This window comes from Mobula birostris, chromosome 14 (genome assembly GCF_030028105.1).
Source record: "Mobula birostris isolate sMobBir1 chromosome 14, sMobBir1.hap1, whole genome shotgun sequence".
Lineage (NCBI taxonomy): Eukaryota > Metazoa > Chordata > Chondrichthyes > Myliobatiformes > Myliobatidae > Mobula > Mobula birostris.
Window position 1 is genome coordinate 71,008,733 of NC_092383.1, and position 22,402 is coordinate 71,031,134.

The following is a 22,402-nucleotide window of genomic DNA, read 5'->3' on the forward strand; positions in this document are numbered from 1 at the left end:
GACCTTCCAAAATTCAACACCTCACACATGTGGGAATTAAACTCTAGCTACTATTTCGCCACCTAAATTTGCAACTGATCTACATCCTACTGCACCTTTTGACAGCTTTCTTTGCTGTCCACAACTCCACCAATTTTCATATTACCTGCAAACTTACTAATTAGACCACTTACATTTTACCCAAATCATTAATTTACAAACACCAAGGGCCCTGGCACTGAAACTCATGGAACACCACTGGCCACCAACCTTCAGCCAGAAAACACTCCTCCATCACTACTCTCTGTCTTCCATGACCAAGCCAATTTTGGATTCAATTGGTGACATATTTTCAACATTACAAAAGTGACCATACCTTAAAAGTACTTAACTGTGTGAAAATGATTTAGGGATGCCTGAAATTCTATAAAGACACTTCCCAAATTCAAGTCTCCTTTTAATAGTGTCACAATGTGACAATTATTTCTGCTTACTGTCTAGATCTGTAATTTATCAAAATGTGTATCTGTAAAGTAGACTTTACATAGTTCCCTTTACTGTTAATAAATGTGTTTTAATGAAATATTTGACAATTGACTTATCAGTTATTAAGAACGACTGATGTGTAATCCTTCTCACTAGCGATATGGGAAAACATACTGAAACCAGAGACTCAGCATGTGATACAGACAGCTTCAGGCACAATTGCTTTTGTAGTAGTCCTTCTCTGTAGACAAATACAAATGTGCCTATTTAGCTATAGTTTGAAAGAGACAAAGGTTTGTTTATAATCCCATGTTAATTAACTAAATATTAGTCCCTCAGGCTAAAACTGTCATGTCCCATCCAAATAAATTACAGTATTTGCTATGAAAAGATATCAAATTACTGTAAATGTCATAATAATGGACAGAAATGCACATTACACTAATTTGTTCAGGGATTTAAAACAGAAGTCGTATATAAAGCAGAACAGCTGAGACCAAAAGAGTTTTGTTTCTTAATTATTAGGATAATATTAAAATTTTTCTAGAATAAATGACTAAGTGGGCATGATGCCGAGATAACAGAAGACTATAAAAAATTACAGCATTGACCCTAATTCCTTATAACGCTGCGATCCATTTTAGATGGACTCAACTGCATTCAATTGCCATATGGTTAATCACGCATTTTGCTATCACTGCCTTTGGTCAAACATATATGATACTGTCCTTTGCTAGTTTATAATCCTACCCTCAAATTATGCAATATTATATAAATGCTATTATATTTCCATACTAGGAGGTAGTTGTTTAAATATATATTGTGGATGCTGTCTTTCTAAACCAGCTTCCTTGAAAAAGTCTTTACAACTATATCTCTCGTTACAACTCTGTTTAATTCTAGGGAAATATTTCCTGTGAAATGTGTTCAGATACTTTGCTGTAGTAAAGATAAGATGTAAGTACAAGCTGCTCGTGTTGTATTCCTGATTAATATGCAGCTGGCCTTGGTCCTCCTCAGTGTAATTTTGTATGGAGCTTAAGAAGAACCAATGTTCCTTTTCATTGAGAATATGAAAATGGTTGTTCCATTTTATCTTTTATTGAATGACAACAGGTACTCAATTAATAAAAAAAACTGATGACTTAAACATGGACCGGTGTATTTTCTTCTGCAGCTGTTTTATCTGTGCAGCCATAACCATCGCAAATCACTTTTTTCTAAGTTACAATGCACTTTCGTAATGTTTTCTCATTAAGGTGGCCAGACCCCTATTAACTGGTATTCAATGATCTCTGGAAGTCCCAGACCTGATTAGCTCTAATATTCCACATTCAAACACCCTCTTTGCCATGGTACTCACTTTGCACTGCTGTGATTAATTTACACTGAACTACAACAGTTGCTTAAGCTGACCAGCCTTACATGTAATGAGGTTTACCAGGTCAGTGCCGGGCCTCAGGGAGCCATCCATCTCAGAGTAAAACAAAAGAAACCCATCCATCTCATCAACCAGAGCATTTATCACCAACTAAGTTACATGGCAGAGATTCTGAATAGCAACAAAGGTTTTCTGCCTTAACCTCACAGCCATTAAATTATCTGTTAATTGAATGTGAGGGTGGAATGAGAGCCAATAATGTTTTTATGCTCTAAAATAAATTGATGATGGTGGACACAAATTATACGATAGAAAGAACAAGATAGCCAACACATGCAACAGCCTAATGCAGATCATTCAGCAGACATCAGATATTTGTGAATTAGGGGAGATGAGGGAAAAATGTAATAGGACCACATTCATAGAAAAATTTTGGAGGTAGGGAAATAGCCAAGAACAGTACTAAGGGAGCATTGTCTCCCTGAATGAGACATTATACCAACTCAGTCCATTTTCTGAGGTGGATCTAAATGATCCCATGGTACTACTCTGAAAGGCAGTAAAATTATCTTCAATAAATGAGCCAATGTTTATTCCTCAATTAACCTAAACAGGAAAGGTTATCCGGGCTTTATCTCTTCCTTTTGCCAGAGTCTGCTTTGCACAGATTGGCAGCTGTATTAATGCAAAAACTATACTTCATAAACTATACTTATTAGTGGCAAACCATGCTGAGATTGTGAAAGCACACAATCAATGTATTTTGTTCTTTGTGTATACTTGTGGATTTTAGATTTTTTTTAAGAATGCTTCAAATTGCTTTCTTTCAACCAGATTAAAATGAACCAATAACAGAAAAGAAGTGGTGTAGAAGTGATTTCAAAATAACAGTAATAAGTAGATATGGTGAATAAAGTTAATCTGGTATTCTTGTGAAAAATCCTGGGCCCAAAGAAATCAATTGTATCTCCTTCCACAGATGCTGCTCACTCTTGAGTGTTTTGTTCCTTTTTCTGTTTTTGTTGCTGGTGCTGGTTTGCTAGCTACAAAATAGACATTTTAATGCACAACAGAATGGTGGAGAAATTACAACTACAGGGAAGTGAAAGTGCCTGACTAACTACACAGATTTACAAAACAGAAATAGACCCAGAAAGTGAGAGAAATTAAGTTGGGCCTATAGCTAGAGATCTCATTATCTTGATACAGAAGAGTAAAGCTTAAATTTTCATAACTTCATCAGTAACTAACTGTTTTCCATATGTAAGTATGAGGTCTGTTTCAAAACAAATTGACATTGTAAACATTTAAGGTTTTTGCTTGGGGTGAACTTGTGATACTAACACAAAGTTCATGGGCCAAGGATGCAAGCGTTTGAGTTTCACTCTTCATAACAATCAGAAAGTTAATAACCTTACAGCGAAAAGCCATCAATATCTAAACATAATTACTTATCTCTGTTACCGTTACTGAAAGAAATCCGTCAGTTTTGGGGCAAATTCTCTTTGAAGTCAAGTGGTGAGCTTTTAAGATGCTCTCAAAAATATTTAGTAATGGAAAACTGTAGCTTTCAGAGAAAATGATAACGTAAGATTGCAGTAAATCTGAAAACAAATTCTGTGTCATTCTTACAAAGAAGCAGTTTACTCAAGCTTAAAGAGATTTGGATGTATTTTGTGTTAAGTAAATTCTGGTGATTTAATGAACAATGAACAGATTAGCTTTACCAATTGTGATTATAGGAAAATGAAATAAACTTAGCTGAGAAAGACCATCATCTTAATGCATTCAGCGAGAACTAAAATAAATAGATATGGAAATTTTAGTCATTTTACTGATAATAATATAAATGCAATTTAAACATTTTCTAATATCAAGTTTGTCTCACAGTGAAGGTTTCCTAAATGGAGTCAAAGTATTAAGTTAAACATGAAAAGGTATATAAGACTCGTACGCCCAGATTTGGGAACAGCTTCTTTCCAACTGTGATAAGACTGCTGAATGGATCCTGACCCGGATCTGCGCCGTACCCTCCAAATATCCGGACCTGCATCTCAGTTTTTTTGCACTACTTTACTTTCCATTTTTCTATTTTCTATTTATGATTTATAATTTAATTTTTTAATATTTACTATCGATTTGTAATCCAGGGAGCGGGAAGCGCAGAATCAAATATCGCTGTGATGATTGTACGTTCTAGTATCAACTGTTTGGCGACAATAAAGTATAAAGTATATACAAGGACCTATCAGCAATGCTCAGAGGGAATTGATTCCGGATGATGTATGGTTATTGCAAGTTATTATTACAATAACTTTCAAAGCACAATACAAAGATGCCTTTCCCTCTATAAATGAGATAGGCTATTAATTAGCAAAAGATAATATGATGTATGAAAGAGATAAGTAAAGGGAAATCTATTGAAACACTTCAAATTGTATTTGGTTTAGATGAAAGCAAACTCTTATTGTAAAGTAAATCAGAGTGAATAATTGTACCTAAATATAAAACTCAAAACCTATTACAAAGATGGTTTTACAAGTTATTGTGCTCCTGCATTCCCTCCAATAAATACATAGACTAGCTGAAGTGAATGCACCATACCCTGATTGCATCCCAATTAAGTAAAGGGAATCCCAAAATTATTAAATGGCAGATAATTCCAGGAAAAAAAAAATCCTATAGTATGGAGCCCAAATTGAAATACAGAGGGACTCTGTAAAAGATTGGCACTGAGGCAGAGCGGTCTCAGTTTTATATTCCAACTGCCTTGAAAGAAGGGTCTATTCTCCATTTACTTTTTGGTTACTTGTCTACATTGTGGACTGTTGTATAGTGTAGATGGCCAGCCATATCCATTTACTCCATTATACCTCTCACAAAATATTAGAATGTTCTCGCCTTAAGAGGCATACATAATCAACATGGCTTTGTGTGTCTTTTTTAACTTTTTTTTGTCTCATTAATATTTTATAGCACCAAAAAAACTTCTCAGCATCCAGACCGCCTGAATAATTCAAAAATGTCTACGTGCCTCCAAGACATTCCTAATCCCTAGCCTACAAAGGAGTGAATTAGTTGTCCTTGGCACTGATCCCTTGGACTATTAGCCTGCAGAGATAATACTTTTGCATTGGAAAGGTCACCCTTTCACAAAAAGAATTGCTTGCAAACCATACATTTAAAAAAATCTAACAAGTAAAAATAGCATTCAGATCTCTTGAATCTGAGCAGAATCGCAATCTTCTGATGAAAGGGTTCCCTTTTTTCCTGCCAGTGGAGCTGTCAATCCTTCCTTTTTTCACTTGCTTCGCCGTTATTGGAGGATCCTCGTTTTGAGCCCGCCCACTCAGTGTGCCCGAGGCTACGAATGGCAAATGTACACGCCAATCTAAGATTAACCCCGCCCAGGCAGCGAGCTCGGTTGCCTGGCAATCAGCGCTCTGGGCTGCTGTGGATGTTGCATTGCGGAGTCGCAGCGAATACAATGTAACACAGGATGTTGCAAATGCAATCGTGCCTCAGCCGCCTTGATATCGGCAACGGCAAGATGACACGGTTCAAGTTCTGTGAAATATGTACCTCTATTTCTACCTTTGAAACACCTCAATAAGGATCCAGACTTTCATTGACTGATATCGCACGCTGCGCTCGATAATGGCGACTAATCAAGACGGCTGTAGTGTCAAAGTCGCTTTAAGGTAAGACATTATTATTGGGTGAGTTCGTGCTGATAGGACAGTAAAAGCCAGGAAGCCATTGTGTTGGTGCTTTGTGCACGGTTCTTCGCTTGACAAGGTGACAGAAGTTATTTTGTATTTTTAAATACAATCTGAATGCATGGTGTTATTTGCCATTGGTTGTGTTTTGGCAAAGAAGAACCGATTGCATGTGAACTGATCACTCACTGCCCTGACATTGACTGCTTTTTGATTTGGGCATTTGATATCTAGAGACAATGGGCTTCCATTAAAATGCTGAATATGAAAATGAACCAAAAGTGGCCCTTTTAACCTTGGCAGTAAGTGACATGCCCATGTTACCGTGGTAGGTTCCAAATCACATTAATTCAAAGGAATAAATACAGTTATGTGATAAGCGGTTTTACCTCTGCCCGACCGCGTAGCCTTTGTTCATTAAAGTGATGAAGCAGTTGAAAAGGTGAAGAAACTGAATTATTTCACTGATATGGAAAGGATATCTCCTGGGTGTGACTGGGGAGGAATAATGTCGTCTTGCTTCCCTTTAAACCAGATATGATCATAGTTGAGCCGTGAAGAGGTTATGAAGTATGATATATATTAATCCTTTTGTTACATTTCTCAAGAGGTTGACTCCCCTCCCATCGTCCCAAAGGGTGTCAATAGTATTTTTAGATTTACCAATGACGAATCATTTGGAAATACCTAGATGTATTGTGATGTGGGTTGTTGGTATTTTGCACTGATTGGTATTATACAGTTATATTAAAGTAACAACGTAATTTATCAGACCGGTGGAAAGTGAGAACAAAGCCTGCCTATGGGTTGGAATGTTTTGCCCAGTAAGGTATCAACAGGAATAAATAAACTACATTTATATTTATTTAGGATATCAATTTGGCAATGATAGGAGGGAGAAATGAAAATGAAGACGTGAAAACAGAGTAAATTGCAGAATATTTAATTAGTCTTATGCTTATTGGTTTTTATCCCTCCTGATTGTGAAGCTGATTTAGCGGTATTTCAGAAAATAATTATAATTTTACTTCATATATTAAATGGATAATTCACAAGTTAATGCCAAGGATAAACACACACAGTAGTGGCTATCTTCAGCTCACATAACCCACTTCATCCACCACTTTGAACTCTGGCACAGCTATCATAAAAGAGGATTTTCGTTCAGAATTAAGTACAGAAAGAAATTGCAGCTGAATTTTAATACTGTAATTTGGACATGTGGGTCTGCTACTTTCCACTGTAAAATGTTGGGATCAAAAGCCTACTGAGTTGAGTGGTATCCTAGTAAATGGTTACTGGCTTTCTGTTATCTTGCATCAAAATGAATTGGATCAGAAATTTTGAACAAATCCGATGACAGCATTACACAGTATGATGGCAAAGCCTGTTGTGGTTTTAGTTTCTGAGATAAATGAACCATCTTAATGCTAAGTTAACATTAGGACTTAATCCATCAGCAGCATAATTACTGTATCTTCAAATTGATTAATTACTTAATGATGAGGAGCCATTGATTAATGGTAGTTCCTGATCTACAGATATATCTAATTTTGATTTGAAACAAAGCTTCTCACACCATATAATTTTTCCTCATGGGGGTTTGTAAAACAAAGACTTGAATTTATATCATGCCTCTCATAGTCTTGGATTACTGTAAAGCACTTCCACAGCTTTCAAAACGTGGGGTTAAATGTCACTCTGCATTCTCTTCCTAGCAGGTCTGTTGAGTCCAAGGATGATTTCCTTCCATTCTTACTCTGTAGTGGTGGCTGATAAAGGATTCTACCACACAGGCTTTTTGATGAAGTTGCCAGTTGTGCCGTTTGTGAAACAGTGTGCCCCTTTGTTGTTTGCCCTTGACTTCAAAGACACTCCCGATGAATGGACTCAAAGCTCAGTACCATCCTGAAAGTGCTTCCCCACTTTGAACAGTCATAGCAGGAGTTCAAAGTGCAAATTAAATTTATTATGAAAGTACATATATGTCACCAGTTACAACCCTGAGTTTCATTTTGTTGTGGGTATAGTCAATCAATCCATAATAAATAACAACCATAATAGAATCAATGAAAGGCCCCACGAACTGGGCATTCAATCACTGTGCAAAAGACACTTTGGGGCAAGTGATGTTACCCCCACCCCCTTGGTTCAAGAGCCCGATGGTTGAGAGATAATAACTGTTCCTGAACCTGGTGGTGTGAGTCCTGAGGCTCCTGTACCTACTTCCTGATGGCAGCAGCAAGAAAGGAGCATGACCTGGGCGGTGGGGGTCCGTGATGATGGATGCTGCTTTCCTGCGAGCACACTTCACGTAGAGGTGCTCAGTGGTGGTGATGGACTGGTCTGAGTTGGTGGGGGTGGTACGTTTTTGGGATACCTTTGAATCCTTTAGTTTGTCTCTTTTATCATGGCAGAGGTTGGAATACATTTTTGTTTTTTCTTTGGCAGTCTGATATTTGGCATGTGAATACAGTAACAGACTCTGTTCAGTGGGGCCAGTTGATTATAGTTAGGGCCTCAGTGCTGATGATGTTGAGCTGGAGGAGGACACTGCCATTGATTTATTTGTCTGAGCAGTGTAATGGGGGGATTTTTTGAGACATTATGCATTGTAGCCAACTCATAAAATATTTAGCTTTGCAAATTCTTCCAGCAACTTCAGAACATTTCACAGAAAATGTGTAATTATAATTAAGTAAATTTCTTAATCACTTGCAGTGTATGGTACAAATACTGGAAAGCTATTGGCAGGAAGTTATTTTTTTAAGTGAACTGACCTTAAGTAATAATTAGCAGCTGGAAGTAATTGTGAAACTTCTTCGATATGATCTGACAAGCTTATTGTCATTCTTGTGTTTGTCCATGTTTAATAACAAAACCAGGCAGCCATTGAACTGGAGTACCAGTTTAGGTGGCTGTGCTCCAGGGAAGTTGTGACCAAAAAAAAGGCTAATAAATTTCATCAGCCTGTTTTCTTGTTCTAATTTTACTTAAAACAAAACCCCAGTTATTATTAACTTTAATCAAATCAATTTAATGAATTTGCTTTGTAAGGTGTAGGCCTGGTAACTTTTCTCTAACACCGATGTGTAATCATTACTTCTGATCATCACTTTCATATTTGCATGGTAAAGAATCAGGAAGTGTAAGTAACATGCAGTTTCAGGAAGGATGTTGGCCTGCTGTCGACTTTGAACCTAAATTTTTTTTGTACTTCCATTGTGTGTCAGTTTATCTAACTAATTGGCAGAGAAATAATCGCTGAAGATTTTCAGTGTATAACATAATGCACCTGGTTTGCAAATTAAAGTTTTGTTGTTCAGTGTACCAAATGCTTATTGAACTAATTACAGAAAATCTAGGTTCTCATTTGAAGTGTTTGTTTTTTTTTAAAGACTAACTGAAAGGAACTCCAATGTTATTTGGGGCAAGGTGTGAGCAATGTAGATTTGACTGATTTCTATGCTTACCAACAATATATATATATACTAATTTCAGCCTTTCTCTCCTGTCAGAATATCCTTATATAGAAATTCTCAAAAGCTAGCCCCTGTTGTAGATCCTTAATCTTGATTTTAAGAATGTAAGCTATTCTGTTAGTACAGGAGAACAGAAGAGATCTGAAAAGTTTAAAATTTTAAAAAGACATATTTGCAGTCAGTACAGACTTCATTATCTTTTTTTTATGTTGAGCAATGGTTCAGATTATTGCATTATTCCACTTGTGAAAGACACATTATATGTGTTAATACCAATGGCTGTGAGTCTATTTATTTCTCTATTTAAAACAATTTGGTTGGTGTGTCTGTCAGGAAAGATAATATGACATCATTTTCTGGTTTGACTTAAGTAATTCCATAACCCTAGTGATTGAATTTTAATTTCTCTCTTGAAAGGGGTTAGTACGGCACTCAGTTCAAATAGACATGTTCTATAAATAACAGTCTTAGCTGTAATAAACACAACTGGTGAATGAACAGCAAAACTATGTTTATGTGACACAAAAAGTTCAACTCTTGTGGGAAATAATTTGAACAGGTTTCAATTCACTGGCAGGAACTCATGCATGCTGAAATTCATTTGACAGCATTCACTAAAACAAATGAATTTTGCCTGTAAACCTTTTACATCATTTATTCTTCAGTGAGGATTTTACAAAGATGGGCAATACACAGTACGATCTACTGTTGGAATGTTTCAGACAACCATTGTTAAAACACAAAAACAAAGATGTCAAAAAGTGTTGTTTATCCATGAATTGTTACTTGAGCAGAATCTAAACATGAATGACCTGCAGATGCTGAAATTCTGAAATAAAAACAGAAAATGCTGAAAGCACTCAGCAAGTGGAAAGATTTTTTTTCAGTCCCAATGAAGGGTCTGGGCATATGTTCAAAAAGCAGTGATTTTTGTCACTGATAGTTGTTGAGAAATACAGAAATGTTTTGCTTACTGCGATTTCATGCTTCGAGGTTTGGAGATGCCAGAAACAGCTGGGAGTCAAAATGAAACAATTTCACTACTTCAACAAGTTTGGGACTATGAAGAATTTGAAGATATCAACAATCGTCTTGAATGTTAAAATGAAAATGAAGATTTGTAGGAAGCAATCGTTGAAGGCATTGTATGATGTCAGTCCAGTATCTCTGCTCATTTTGTCCATTTATGGTCAATCAAGAAACATGGCAGCATTCTGTCAATAACTATTGGGACCGAATAGTGTTGTAGTATTACTTGTAGTTTTCTGCTTTATTCTGTATTTCATTTAAATGCATACAGTGATCTGTTACTCTGATAAACAGTAGTCTGTCTTTTTTTAACTTTTAGCTATGTCCATGAAACTGGGTAATTGGGGCAGCTACTTAACTGGGCCAAAATGTACTGGCTCTGGTGCGTCCCAGTTAACTGTATTTGCATTTGTGAATGCAGAGAGTATTGACGATTGTCAGATAAAGGATGGACTTAAAGGAATGAATAACAGTCTGGAGCAGTTTAGAATGAGTTATTCAGAAGGGTGTAAAACAATTATATTTTCATTTTGAAATGGGGGGGGGGGTGCAGTGCTGCCAGAGCTCACTGGAGTGCCACTCCAGCACCTCTAAAAAAAACAAGCGGGGAATTTAACAGTGGCCACATATTAAATAGAGGGAATTTTACGGAAGTGGGGGTTGGAGAGAGGGGGTGGTGGCTGGTGGGGAAAATAGCACTAATAACATTAGGATATGATGTATGAAAGAGATAAGTAAAGGGAAATCCATTGAAATACTTCAAATTGTATTTGGTTCAGACGAAAGCAAATTCTTATTGTAAAGTAAATCAGAGTGAATAATTGTAACTAAATATAAAACTCAAAACCTATTACAAAGATGGCTTTGCAAATTATTGTGCTCCTGCATTCCCTCCAATAAATACATAGACTAGCTGAAGTGAACGCACCATAGCTTGATTGCATCCCAATTAAGTAAAGGGAATCCCAAAATCGAGCATTCGCACAATAAAGCAGAAAGAAGCTGAAATTCGTGGAAGTGTTAGTGCTACCCCTACAATGGCAAAAATGGTCTCTCTGGTTCATGATAAAGTGCTTGCAAAGACTGAGAAAGCATTAAATGTCTGGCTAGAGGACATGTCACAGAAGCATATCCCTGTTGATGGCAAAATTATGCATGAGAAAGCATGGGCACTACTGTGAGGGGGTTGAGGAGAGCGAGAGGAAGGAGTTTAAGACTAGTAAGGGATGACTGGCTAGCTATGTAAAGTGATACAGCCTCAAGAACTTAAAGATCACGGGAGATTCGGCATCAGCTAGTTAGTGAGTGCAACCGAGCAATACTTTGTCATATTATTAAATTAAGTATTATATGTTTTATTGTACCAGTTATACACTGAAATGTAGTGATAGGCTATAATCTTGTTAATGTCTTAACTATCACTATATTTCTGTGGAGCTCTGGAATTCATATATTTCTTTCATCTTGGTTTAGTGCTTGACATTATAAGAAGCCCTATTCATATATATATGTCACACCCAATTTGTGTACCTGCTCATTACATGAATGCAGCAAGGAAGTTGCCCAGTACATGAAATGAGCAGGTACACAAATTGGGTGTGACATATATGAGGGGTGATTGATAAGTTTGTGGCCTAAGGTAGAAGGAGTCAATTTTAAAAAACCTAGCACATTTATTTTTCAATATAGTCCCCTCTTACATGTACACACTTAGTCCAGCGATCGTGGAGCGTACAGATCCCTTCTTTGTAGAAGTGGTCCACAGCTGGGGTGATTGATAAGTTCGTAGCCCAAGGTAGAAGGAGATGAGTTATTAACTTCAAACTTTCTGCATTATCACTCAAAGAGTTGAACTGCACGTGCATGTAACGAGAGTGTCTTGGACCTCCAGGTGGTTCACAACAGGGGTGGTTGATAAAGTTCGTGGCCTAAGGTAGAAAGAGATGAGTTATACAGCTTTTATTACTTGCACGTGCAGTTCAACAAAGTTTGAAGTTTCTCCTCACCTCCTTTTACTTTAGGCCACGAACTTATCAATTACCCCTGCTGTGGACCACTTTCTGGAGGTCCAAGACACCGACTTCTACAAAGAATGGATCCGTATGCTCCATGACCGCTGGACTAAGTGTGTAAATGTAGGAAGAATAAATGTGCTAGGTTTTCTAAAATTGACTCCGTCTTGCTTAGGCCACGAACTTATGAATCACCCCTTGTATTATAGAGAGGATATAGGAAATGGCAAGCATTTTGTCAGCTCTGGCACCTAAAAACTTGGCACTGCACCCCTGGAAATAGGGTAGTGGGAACATGAGAAAAAAACTAGATGGGGGGGGGGAATAGATTTCTTTAAACCCCCCATACTGTCTTCTTTGGAACACACACAGAAGTTTTCAATAAACAGGGAATAACTTCACTGCAGAAAATTATTATTATCTTTTATGCTCTCTTTTGCTGTTAACTTTTTGTTTTACATTTGATTAAAATATTTTAGTTCTACACGTTTATCCATAAAATTAAAATTTGATTTTAAGGAATATAACTCACACAATTGCCTGCAATTGCAATTACCTATAACTGTGCAATTATTATTACTATTTGAATGTGTTTTTCCAACAGTTCAGAAAGAAAAAAACTTTCTCTTAATTTCTGACCTACTAACTCTGCATAACATCAGTTTTTCATCTCATGTAAATCAGCAGAAAGAGAGAGTGAGTTATGTGTGGGAACAATAGCCCCTGAACTAAAAGTGCACCGTAGGTACTGCAGTGTGTAAATTTTTAAGCTCTATTTCTAGAAGGTGAATTGGGCCACGAGCTGCTTTTGTGTCAATAATGATCATTTGGCCTACATGTGATTCTCCAATTCACCATCGGTGACACCAGTTGGCTCCATTCCTTTTACACTCCCTGTGCTAGCGAAGTGCCAGATGGTTTGATTGTACTCCTGTTGAGCTGATGCAGATTACAGCATAGGAAACCACCAGTGTGCAATTAATAAATTAAATTGCAAGTCCTGCTGTATTTGTGCACATTTATCACAAAATATCCAAATGAAAGTAATTTTTTATACCTAAATTTAACATTGTTCCTCCCCTGTTTCCCTAACACCACTATCCAAACTCCAAAATTGGCTTATAATGCTTTGAAATCCAGTGCTTCACCAATTAAGGTTAGTCCAAGTACACCCTCATAATTAATCAAGAGACATAGGTTAATTTCATTGGATCCTACAGGTTCATATATAATACTCACTTCCACCTCCATATCCTCCAAGTTTTCTCTCTTTGCTTCCCCTGTAAGAAAGGGAGGAGAGGAAAGGGTTTGTATTTCAGAATTACAATCAGAATCAGAATTAATATCACTGGCACCTGTTATGAAATTTGTTGTTTTGCGGCAACAGTATAGATCAATACATGAATAGAACTATAAATTACAATTTTATATATAAAACTAAATAAGCAGTGCAAAAGGAGACCAAAACAATGTGAGGTAGTGTTCATGTGTTGGTTCATGGTGCATTCAGAAATCTGATGGCAGAGGAAAAGAAGCTGTTCCTAAAACATTGAGTGTGTATCTTCAGGCTCCTGTACCTGCTTCCGGACAGTAGCAATGAGAAGAGGGCATGTCCATTTATTGTCATGAATGAACAAAAGGGGATGTGGTTGTTAGAAGCAGCTGGAATTGATCACTTACATTGAGTTTTTGTGAGCTTTCAGTGAGAAGAGATGGATGCCAAGAACTCGGCAGGGTGCACCCTGCAGCTAAACTTTGTGCTGTAAACCTGTCCTGTGACCTTTGCAATATCTTCATCTATTGAAGTGAGAACATTAATGTCCATTTTCCCTTTCGTGGTGCTCAACTGCTGCCTGTCTTTGTAGCAATCTTGGCTTGTTGAATAAGATTGTTAATCTTATGGTGGACATTAAGCAGTTAAATGGCAAATGGACCAATCACGCCATTGTGATTCTAGAAAAAACTGATAATCATGGGAGGAAACAAGGAGTCCCAGGGTTCAGTGCAGCATTAAGTGGAATAATGTGAGATCTAAGTTAGGAGGCTTAATGTGGCAGTCCTTTTCAAATTACTAAACTCCTTCTGATACTGTAGTTAGTTGTCTGTTCCTGTCCGTTGTAAGCAACTTGTTCAGGCATTTGCTGAATTCCACCAACCACTTTTAGTTCTTTCTGAGAACTGTCTATAGACATTCTGCTTTATGAGATGCAATAGCTTTAAGAAGTATAGGACCATTCAAAAAAAAAACAAATATGCTCAGTAGGACAGGGTGATATTTGTGGAATGAGAGAGTTAATGTTTTGGCTCAAAGAACAGGTATTTTCTGGTTTTAATATCAGATGAACAGCATCAGCATTTTTTTTTGATTTTCAAGGAAACTCAATATTTCTGAGTCACTATAATTTGAGTGGCTGATCAAATACAATAAATGTCACTGGTTGAATTGGATTCCAGAAGCATGATGCAACATGCTGGCAATTCTATAAGATGTAAATATCCCCAATAACTGATGATGTAATGAGTTGGGTCAACTGGGGAGAGCGGTAATAGAGAGAACGGACAGATACCCCTGAATTTTGAGAGTGGCGAACACCTTGAAAATGGGCCATATTAGGATTCTCACTCTGTAATGTGAAGAAACACTTTTGCATTTATATATTTACCTTTTTCACATAAATTCTATGGGAACACATTTTGTTATATACAGTGGCATGCAAAAGCTTGGGCACCCTGGTCAAAATTTCTGTTACTGTGAATACAGTATCTCAATTTTTTTTGGTAGTAACTTGTGTAAGGATGACAATGTGATAGTCACCTCTGTTCGTTTATGGTAGTGATTTTGCACGCATTATCCCTAGCACAGGTCTGAAGTTCAGAGTGATGCATTTGCATCTTTAATGGCACGGTAGCATAGCGTTTCGTGCATTGCTTTATAGCGCCAGAGACCGACGTTCAATTCCCACTGCTATCTGTAAGGAGTTTGTACATTCTCCCCTTAACCATCATTTTACAGCGCCAGCGACCAGTGTTAAATTCCCACTGCTGTCTGTGAGGAGTTTGTACGTTCTCCCCGTAACCTCATGGGTTTCATCCGCCTTTCCTCCCACGTGCCAAAGCTGTACAGGCTAGCAGGTTAATTGTTCAGGGTGGGCTTGTTGGGCCAGAAGGGTCTGTTATGATGCTGTATCTCTAAATTAAATTAAATTTCTTAAATAATGGTATGTTCTTTCGTGTAATTGTTTAAAGCTGTTACATTTTGTCAGCATCCTTTTTTTGAGTACTTTGCTGCGGTGTCAGATAACTCCATTTGTTGCTAACAGAGCAAGAGAAGCAGAACGAAACCATTATGATGACCAAGTAAAAATGGGAATTAATTAGTTTCTGGTAACTGGGTGCTGATGAGAAGGAAAACCAAGCTTGTTTCCATATCAACCCATGTACAGAAATATTTTAATAGGTTAAGCATCAATTTAAGTTCCTTCCTGCCAGATTATTCAAAGTATCAAGAGATTGTAATTCAGTATATATTAATGCTAATTTAGACAAGCAATTAGTGTCAAATATGCATTACAGAAACTTAATGTTGGAATCGAGTTGAAAAAAATTACAAAGATAGATTAACAGGTCAGACAGTATCTATGGAAATGAATAAGCTGTTGATATTTCAGGCCGAAACCCTTCATCACAACTGGAAAGGAACAGAGGAGATGCCAGAATAAGGTATTGGTGGGACGGGAAGAAGGACAAGCTAGAAGGTGCCAGGTGAAGCCAGTTGGGTGTTTGTTGGAAGGGGGATGAAGTAAGAAGCTGGGAGGTGATAGGTGGAAAAGGTTAAGGGCTAGAGAAGGAGGAATCGGATAGGAGAGGAGAGTGGGCCACAGGAGAAAAGGAAGGAGGAGGGGCAACAAGGGGAAGTGATAGGCAGTTGAGAAGTAGAGGCAAGCGGGGGGGGGGGCCAAAGTGGGGAAATGAAGAAGAGGGAAGGGGGTGGGGGAAATATTACAAGAAGTTGGGGAAATTGATGTTCATGCCATCAGGTTAGAGTCTACTCAGATGGAATATGAGGTGTTGCTCCTCCAACCTGAGAGTGGCTTCGTCGTGGCAAAAGAGCAGATCATGGACCAACATGTTGGAATGGGAATTGGGATTGAAGTGACCACAAGGAATTCCAGCTTTTTGAGGATGGAGTGAAAATGTTCGGCAAAGCAGTCCACCAATCTATGTTGGGCCTCAACAATGTAGAGGTTGCTGCATTGGGAGCACCGGATACAGAAGATGACCCCAACAGATTTACAGCTGAAGTGTTGCCTCAGCTGCCTCTCTACATTGGTGAGACCCGATGTAGATTGTTAAGCACCTTCATTCCATCTGCAAAATGCAGTGTTTTCCAGTGGCTAACCATTTCACTTCCAATTCCCATTCCGACATGTCAATCAATGATCTCCTCTTCTCCCATAATGAGGGCACACTCAGGTTGGAGGAGAAGCACCTTGTATTCTATGTTGTTAGCCTCCAACCTTATGCCATGAACCTTCAACTTGCCATAGTTTTTATTCCCCCTCTTTAATTCCCCTCTCTTCCCCCCCCTTACCTCTTCTTCTCACCCTCGTATCCCCTTCCCCTGGTACCTATCCTCCTTCTCTTCCTTTCATGGTCCTCACTCCAATCAGATTCTTTCTTCTCCAGCTCTTTACCTTTTCCTCCTGTCATCTCCCAGCTTCTTACTTCAATCACCTTCCCCACCCACCCACCCACCCAGCTTCACCTATCGCCTTTCGCCCAGCTTGTACTCCTTTCTCTTCGCTTCCCCTCCCCCCCACCCCACCACCACCTTCTTATTCTGGCAACTTCACCTTCCTTTCCAATCCTGATGAAGGGTCTTGGCATGAAAGGTCAACTGTTAATTAATTTACATTTTTGCTGCCTGACCTGCAGAGTTCCTCCCCGGCATTTTTGTGTGTGCTACTCTGGATTTCCAGCATTTGCAGAATCTCTTGTGTTCCAAAAATAAATTATTTGCATTCAGTCAGATTTGCTTTATATGCCAGTACAAAAATGGAAATTAAAGTGAACCTAATTAAATTCCAAATGGCAGATTGGATGAAAAGAGCATTGGCTTTGAACTTTACAGAATTTTTTTTCCATATATGGGCCAAGAAGTGGGAGGGTGGGGATATTGATCCCAGTATGGTTCATTGGTTGCAAGAAGTGGCACAAATCAATTTAAATGTAAATTGGTAATTCTGCTGATGAGACCAGAGTAAAGTAGATAATATGCAGTGTGTTGAGGAAAGAGCTGATTTGTTAAAGGAAATTTCTGTATGCCAATTATGGATGTAGTTGGCTGCAGATGAGGTAATGCTAAATAGCCAAATGGGTACATTTGGAGGAACATAGTATGAAAAAAAACATTGAAGGTATAATAAATGCAGAGCCCTAATTGAAGGAACCAATAGATTTGTCAAGGTTTAAAAATAAATATTAAGTCTTTAATTAAATATTACAATTTAGTTTCAGAAAAAATAAATGGCAAATGTCATCAGATTAAAATTTTGGAAGTGTTTGCATACTACAGTTCAGAAATGCAATGTAAGAATTTTCTTTGGACATAACAGATATTACTATCTCTTCAGTGATTTGAAATCAATGTAAAACAGTTTACATCACACCTGCAAGATGAGTTATTTAATGAGTAAGAGCCAGTGAATGAGGGTTTAATTTATGAGGTTGGGTTTGATTTTCCTTCTGTTTCGGGGGTTAATAAATGATCACAGCATATTTTTAATGCAATGAAATTACTAGACTGAGGGAAGTCAGGATATCTTTCTCAAAATTTAGATCTGATCTTTCTGGAGTGAAATCTTGCAGGCCTTTGCACCAAATGGCAGTGGATATCGTGAACCTTCTTTGAAAAAGCTTCAGTTGCGAGTTGGTTGAAAATTTAAGAATGCAATTTTTGTTCAGTGAAGGAATCAATGGAATCGTGGTCAGTTGTGTTAACAGAAAACAGTTAGAGATCACCCAAACTAAACAAAGCAAAGTGGCCTATCCCTGTACTAGTGAAGTTTGGAACGTTATACTGTTGTAATGTTTATATAGAATTGCTGAGATAATTAAATTCAAAGTGAATAGGAAGCTTCTATAATGTAACTTTTTTGTACGTTAAGGAGTTTAATCTAAAACCATATCAAACTTAATAATTGGATCCCATTTCCCTAAAGAGTGCAGATTTTCAAATTTATTCTGGTCTCTCCAGGTTTATATGCATGTGAAAAACCATTCTAAGGCATTTATATTTTTTGCCTCCTTCCCATTTCTACCACCTTTAATAATAAACTATTCGACCACCTTCCTATCCTACTATTTCATATTTGATTTAGCACACCCCACCTCCTCACAGTCTGTGTTCTCCTTTATTTTCTCTTTAAGCTCTTCAGTGGCATAAGGTAAAACAAGAAAAGGAAATGCTTTGTGCAGGTTTTCAAGTGAAAGACCTACTTATGATTCCTTGTCCTTGCAAGAAACTGGTTGCATGGGGTATCTCTGTAATGTTGCACGGGGACATCCCATGCAAATTCAATATTAACAGTAAACAAAATCAAAAGATGACACCTGCAGCTGCTGAAAATCTGGATTCAAACCAGAAAGTACTGGAAAATCTCAGCAGGTAAGGCAGTGTCTGTGGAAGGAGAAACAGTTAAAGTTTCAGATCTGTAAGTTCATCAGAACTGGGAAAGAGAGAACTTAGCTCGAGACAATACTAACACACTTCCTAAGTGTGGAAAAAATTTCCAAGTTAAAGTTCTAACTGAAAATGTTTATTTTTCAACTGCACTAGCATATGTGTGCTATAATCACACTTCCACCTTGCTAACATAGGTGTGCTGTTATCCTATTTTCAACTGAATTTGCACATTCAGTGGATTTATCCAGTGTTGCAACAAGGTCTGCAATCTTATTTCCCAGTGATCTGGCTGAAGAGTATTTTGTGCCAGAAGTTAACTAATTTTAGCATCCAGTATCAGTAATTAACATTATCACGTTTAACATGATCAGATACAGAGTCAAGCTTTGCCTACTCAGTACCCAATAATGTACTTCATTCTGACATTAGATGAATACTCCCCTAACTGCAACTATGTGATTGTTCTAGTTTCCTTGCCAGCCCATGTCCCTTCATGGTGAGATTACTGTCTCTGGGTCACATAATGTATTGGACTCAACTGCCGGAAATGAGCTCACAGTTATTAAAGACGTGTGAACACCTTTAATGAAGATGGTATTTGGTATTCTCCTAACCATTAAATGTCATAACACGATGCTAATATATTGTACTCCCATTTTCTGATAATCATGCATATTTTGTGTTGAGTACTTAAAATTCATTTCATTAAATTGAGTTGAGATCATGATAACCAAGTGCTAGTTCTGAAAGAAATGTCATTCTGCACAACCTATAGATTTTTGCTTTTCCTCAGGGAATTGTTTGTTTAAAGGTCATTAATTTGTTGAATGTTTTACAGCATATTGTTGTGTGTCTTTGGAATCTGGTGTCCACCCCAAGGGTTTGAATTTAACCTTGGGTGAATTAAGGCTTGAAACAATCCTAGCTCAAATTCAGCCAGATGTCAGCTGTTAGTGGTGTATCATCTCCCATGTGGCTGCATGATAGACACACAAGCTGGACAAGTGTTACTCTCTGATAAGCAACAAATGCTCCCGTAATAAAATAAATCTGTTCCCAACTATCACCGTTGTTTACAGTTTCATTTCTTAATGGAGCAATCTTGTGCAACTCGCAGTTTGCAAGAAGATTCTAGTGATTTGCATTTTGATCTTCCCCTGAGTTTTCTGATGCAGTAGTTGAATCAAATGTTCACTTCAAGCAAAACACAAAGTGCTGGAGGAATTTAGTAGGTCAGGCGGCCGATGCATAATTGAAATGGGCAGCAGATAGAGCTTCTTCATCTGAACTCATTTACTTCCTATTAGCTTTGTCCAATGAGTGTGTTTTCATTTGTTTGAAAAACTTCTTCATCAGGACCTTCTACCACCAACTAAGGTCCACTTGCTCAGAAATTGTGCACTATAGTGGTGTTCTCAAAATGTAGAAGGACAAGTAGTAACCAATGTATTTTAACATTGCTGCAATTAACTAGATAATATTCAACCCAATTGGCTATATTAAAATGACTCATTAGGAATGGCAATGGGTCTGGAAATTCATCAGAGCCCTTGGGGCCAGATTAACAAACAGAAAAGAAGTGGAGGGATAGCAAGGCTGGTGATCGTTAAGGGAGTTGGGTCAAGAATTTGGTGTTGGTCATCAGTGTTGATAGGCATGTGCGCCACACTGGACATGGGTAGGGCTGTTCCGTTGGGAGTTTAAGGTGAAGGTTGAAAGATTGGTGAGACAGAGTGGATAAGTAAGAGTGACGAGTTTCTTTGGGGCTGGGAATGACAGTTGGTCAGGAAGATAAATGCAAAGGAACCTCTCTGAATGATGTTCCCAGTTTTGGCTAAGACCACCCTACACTCCACTTTAAATCAAAGCCCACTTGAGCAGAGAGTGCCCAACAACAATCGAGCTTCGGAGCCACCTGAATGTGTTTCTCCAATAAGTACTCCAAATATGCTATCAGTACACAACTGGAAGTCCCTGACAAATTTGCAATTCAAGAACCAATGGAACCCTATTCCACTCTGAGACAGAAGAAAAGCTGATGTTCAAACCTGTATTGCTGAAATATTGGTATTGTGTAATTGAATTTCTGGGCAGGAATATTTATTTGCAAAACACAAAATCCTGGAGGAATTCAGCAGTTCAGGCAGCATCTACAGAGGAAAGCGGACAGTCGACGTTTCAGGTTGAAATCCTTCATCTGGACTGCCTCAGGAATGACATATGGCTATGCTACTGGGTCTGTGTGACTCAGACCAGATAAAGGGTCTCAGTCTGAAATATTGACTGCCAGTTTCATTCCAGAGATGCTGCTGGTCTACTGAGTTTCTCCAGAGCTTTATGTGTTGTTCCAGACTCCACATCTACACTCTCTTGTCTCTCTAAGAATATTTATTTATGAAATAGGCCTTGCATTTCCACCAAATTGTTCTTTCAGGGATGTGAACCAAAGAGTTCTGAGGCAAATTGAGATCACTTTCTCACAATACTTAAGTCATCTAATTTATTTATTGTAGACTGCTGCTGTGTGATGTTAATGTAGGAGCATTTTGTTGATTGATCTGGTCGATGTACCAGCAAATGACGACTTATTCCTGTCTCTCAGATCTGGCCTTGAAGGATTGTTGCAGAAGTATGGAGATCACAAGTTTTCTTGTGGAGGTGGAACTATTGTCATGAGCTGCTGCAGCATTTGAAAAGCCCTTGATATATCTATCAAAGTTTTCTTCCTCCTTCTCATTCCCTATGTATGCAGCAGTCCTTATTGAATGAGTAATTCAAAACTAAATTAAAGAGTCCTTCTTGTCAAATTATATGAAGTAAAGGAGACGCAAGAGGTGGCATATGCTGGGATCTGGGGCAAGATATAATCTGTTGAAAAATGCAATCGGCTGCTTGACCTACTTAATTCTTCCAGCAATTTATCTTTTGTTGTATGAAGGTTTGTTATGTTAAATGCTGCTGTTAATGTTTTAGAGCAACTTAGAGTCACAGTGTTAGAGTGTAAACATGCACTTCAGCCTAACTTGTCTGAGCAAACCACTTGTATAATGGGGAAACAAATTCATTAAACACAAACATAAACACGAGACTCTGCAGATGCTGGAAATTCAGAGTAAAAGACACAAACTATCCCAATGAAGGGTCTCACCTTGAAACGTCAACTGTTTATTTCCTCCACATTCTGCCTGACATCCTCAATTACTCCAGTATTTTGTATGTTACTCTGAACAAATTCAATATTCCTCTTTGAAGGAGAATTAGTTATATATACAAAGGGAAAATTATTACAGGACTTTGGATTAAGAGGAGTGAAGTGGAATTAATTGAACTGCATTCCCACTTAGCTGGTTTACCTGTAAAATTCTGATTTTTTTTTATTCCATGCATGTTTGTGGACTGAAAAGATAGCTGTATTTGTAAGATTCTTTTGAAAGGATGCATTCTATATGAGAGATTAATTTCAGAATCTTCTGTTTTCAGAATCAGGTTTATTTTCACTGATATTTGTCATGAAATATGTTATTGTGTGGTAGCATTATGAAGCAATATATAAAATATAAATTACAATAGAAATTATATATATATATATATATATATATAAAAAAAATAATGAATTCTACCTCACTATT

At 37.7% G+C, this 22,402-nt stretch overlaps 1 protein-coding gene across 2 annotated transcripts in view; it reads left to right on the forward strand.

Moving 5' to 3' along the window:
• Window positions 1-5,320: 5,320 nt before the first annotated feature.
• The window catches only part of kif21b (kinesin family member 21B), a 158,831-nt gene continuing 141,749 nt past the window's right edge, over window positions 5,321-22,402 (forward strand). For both annotated transcript variants that reach the window (XM_072278652.1, XM_072278653.1), the window contains exon 1: window positions 5,321-5,547. In XM_072278652.1, the coding sequence (XP_072134753.1) occupies window positions 5,504-5,547 (44 nt within the window). In that variant the 5' untranslated portion in view covers window positions 5,321-5,503. The remainder of the gene's footprint in view (window positions 5,548-22,402) is intronic.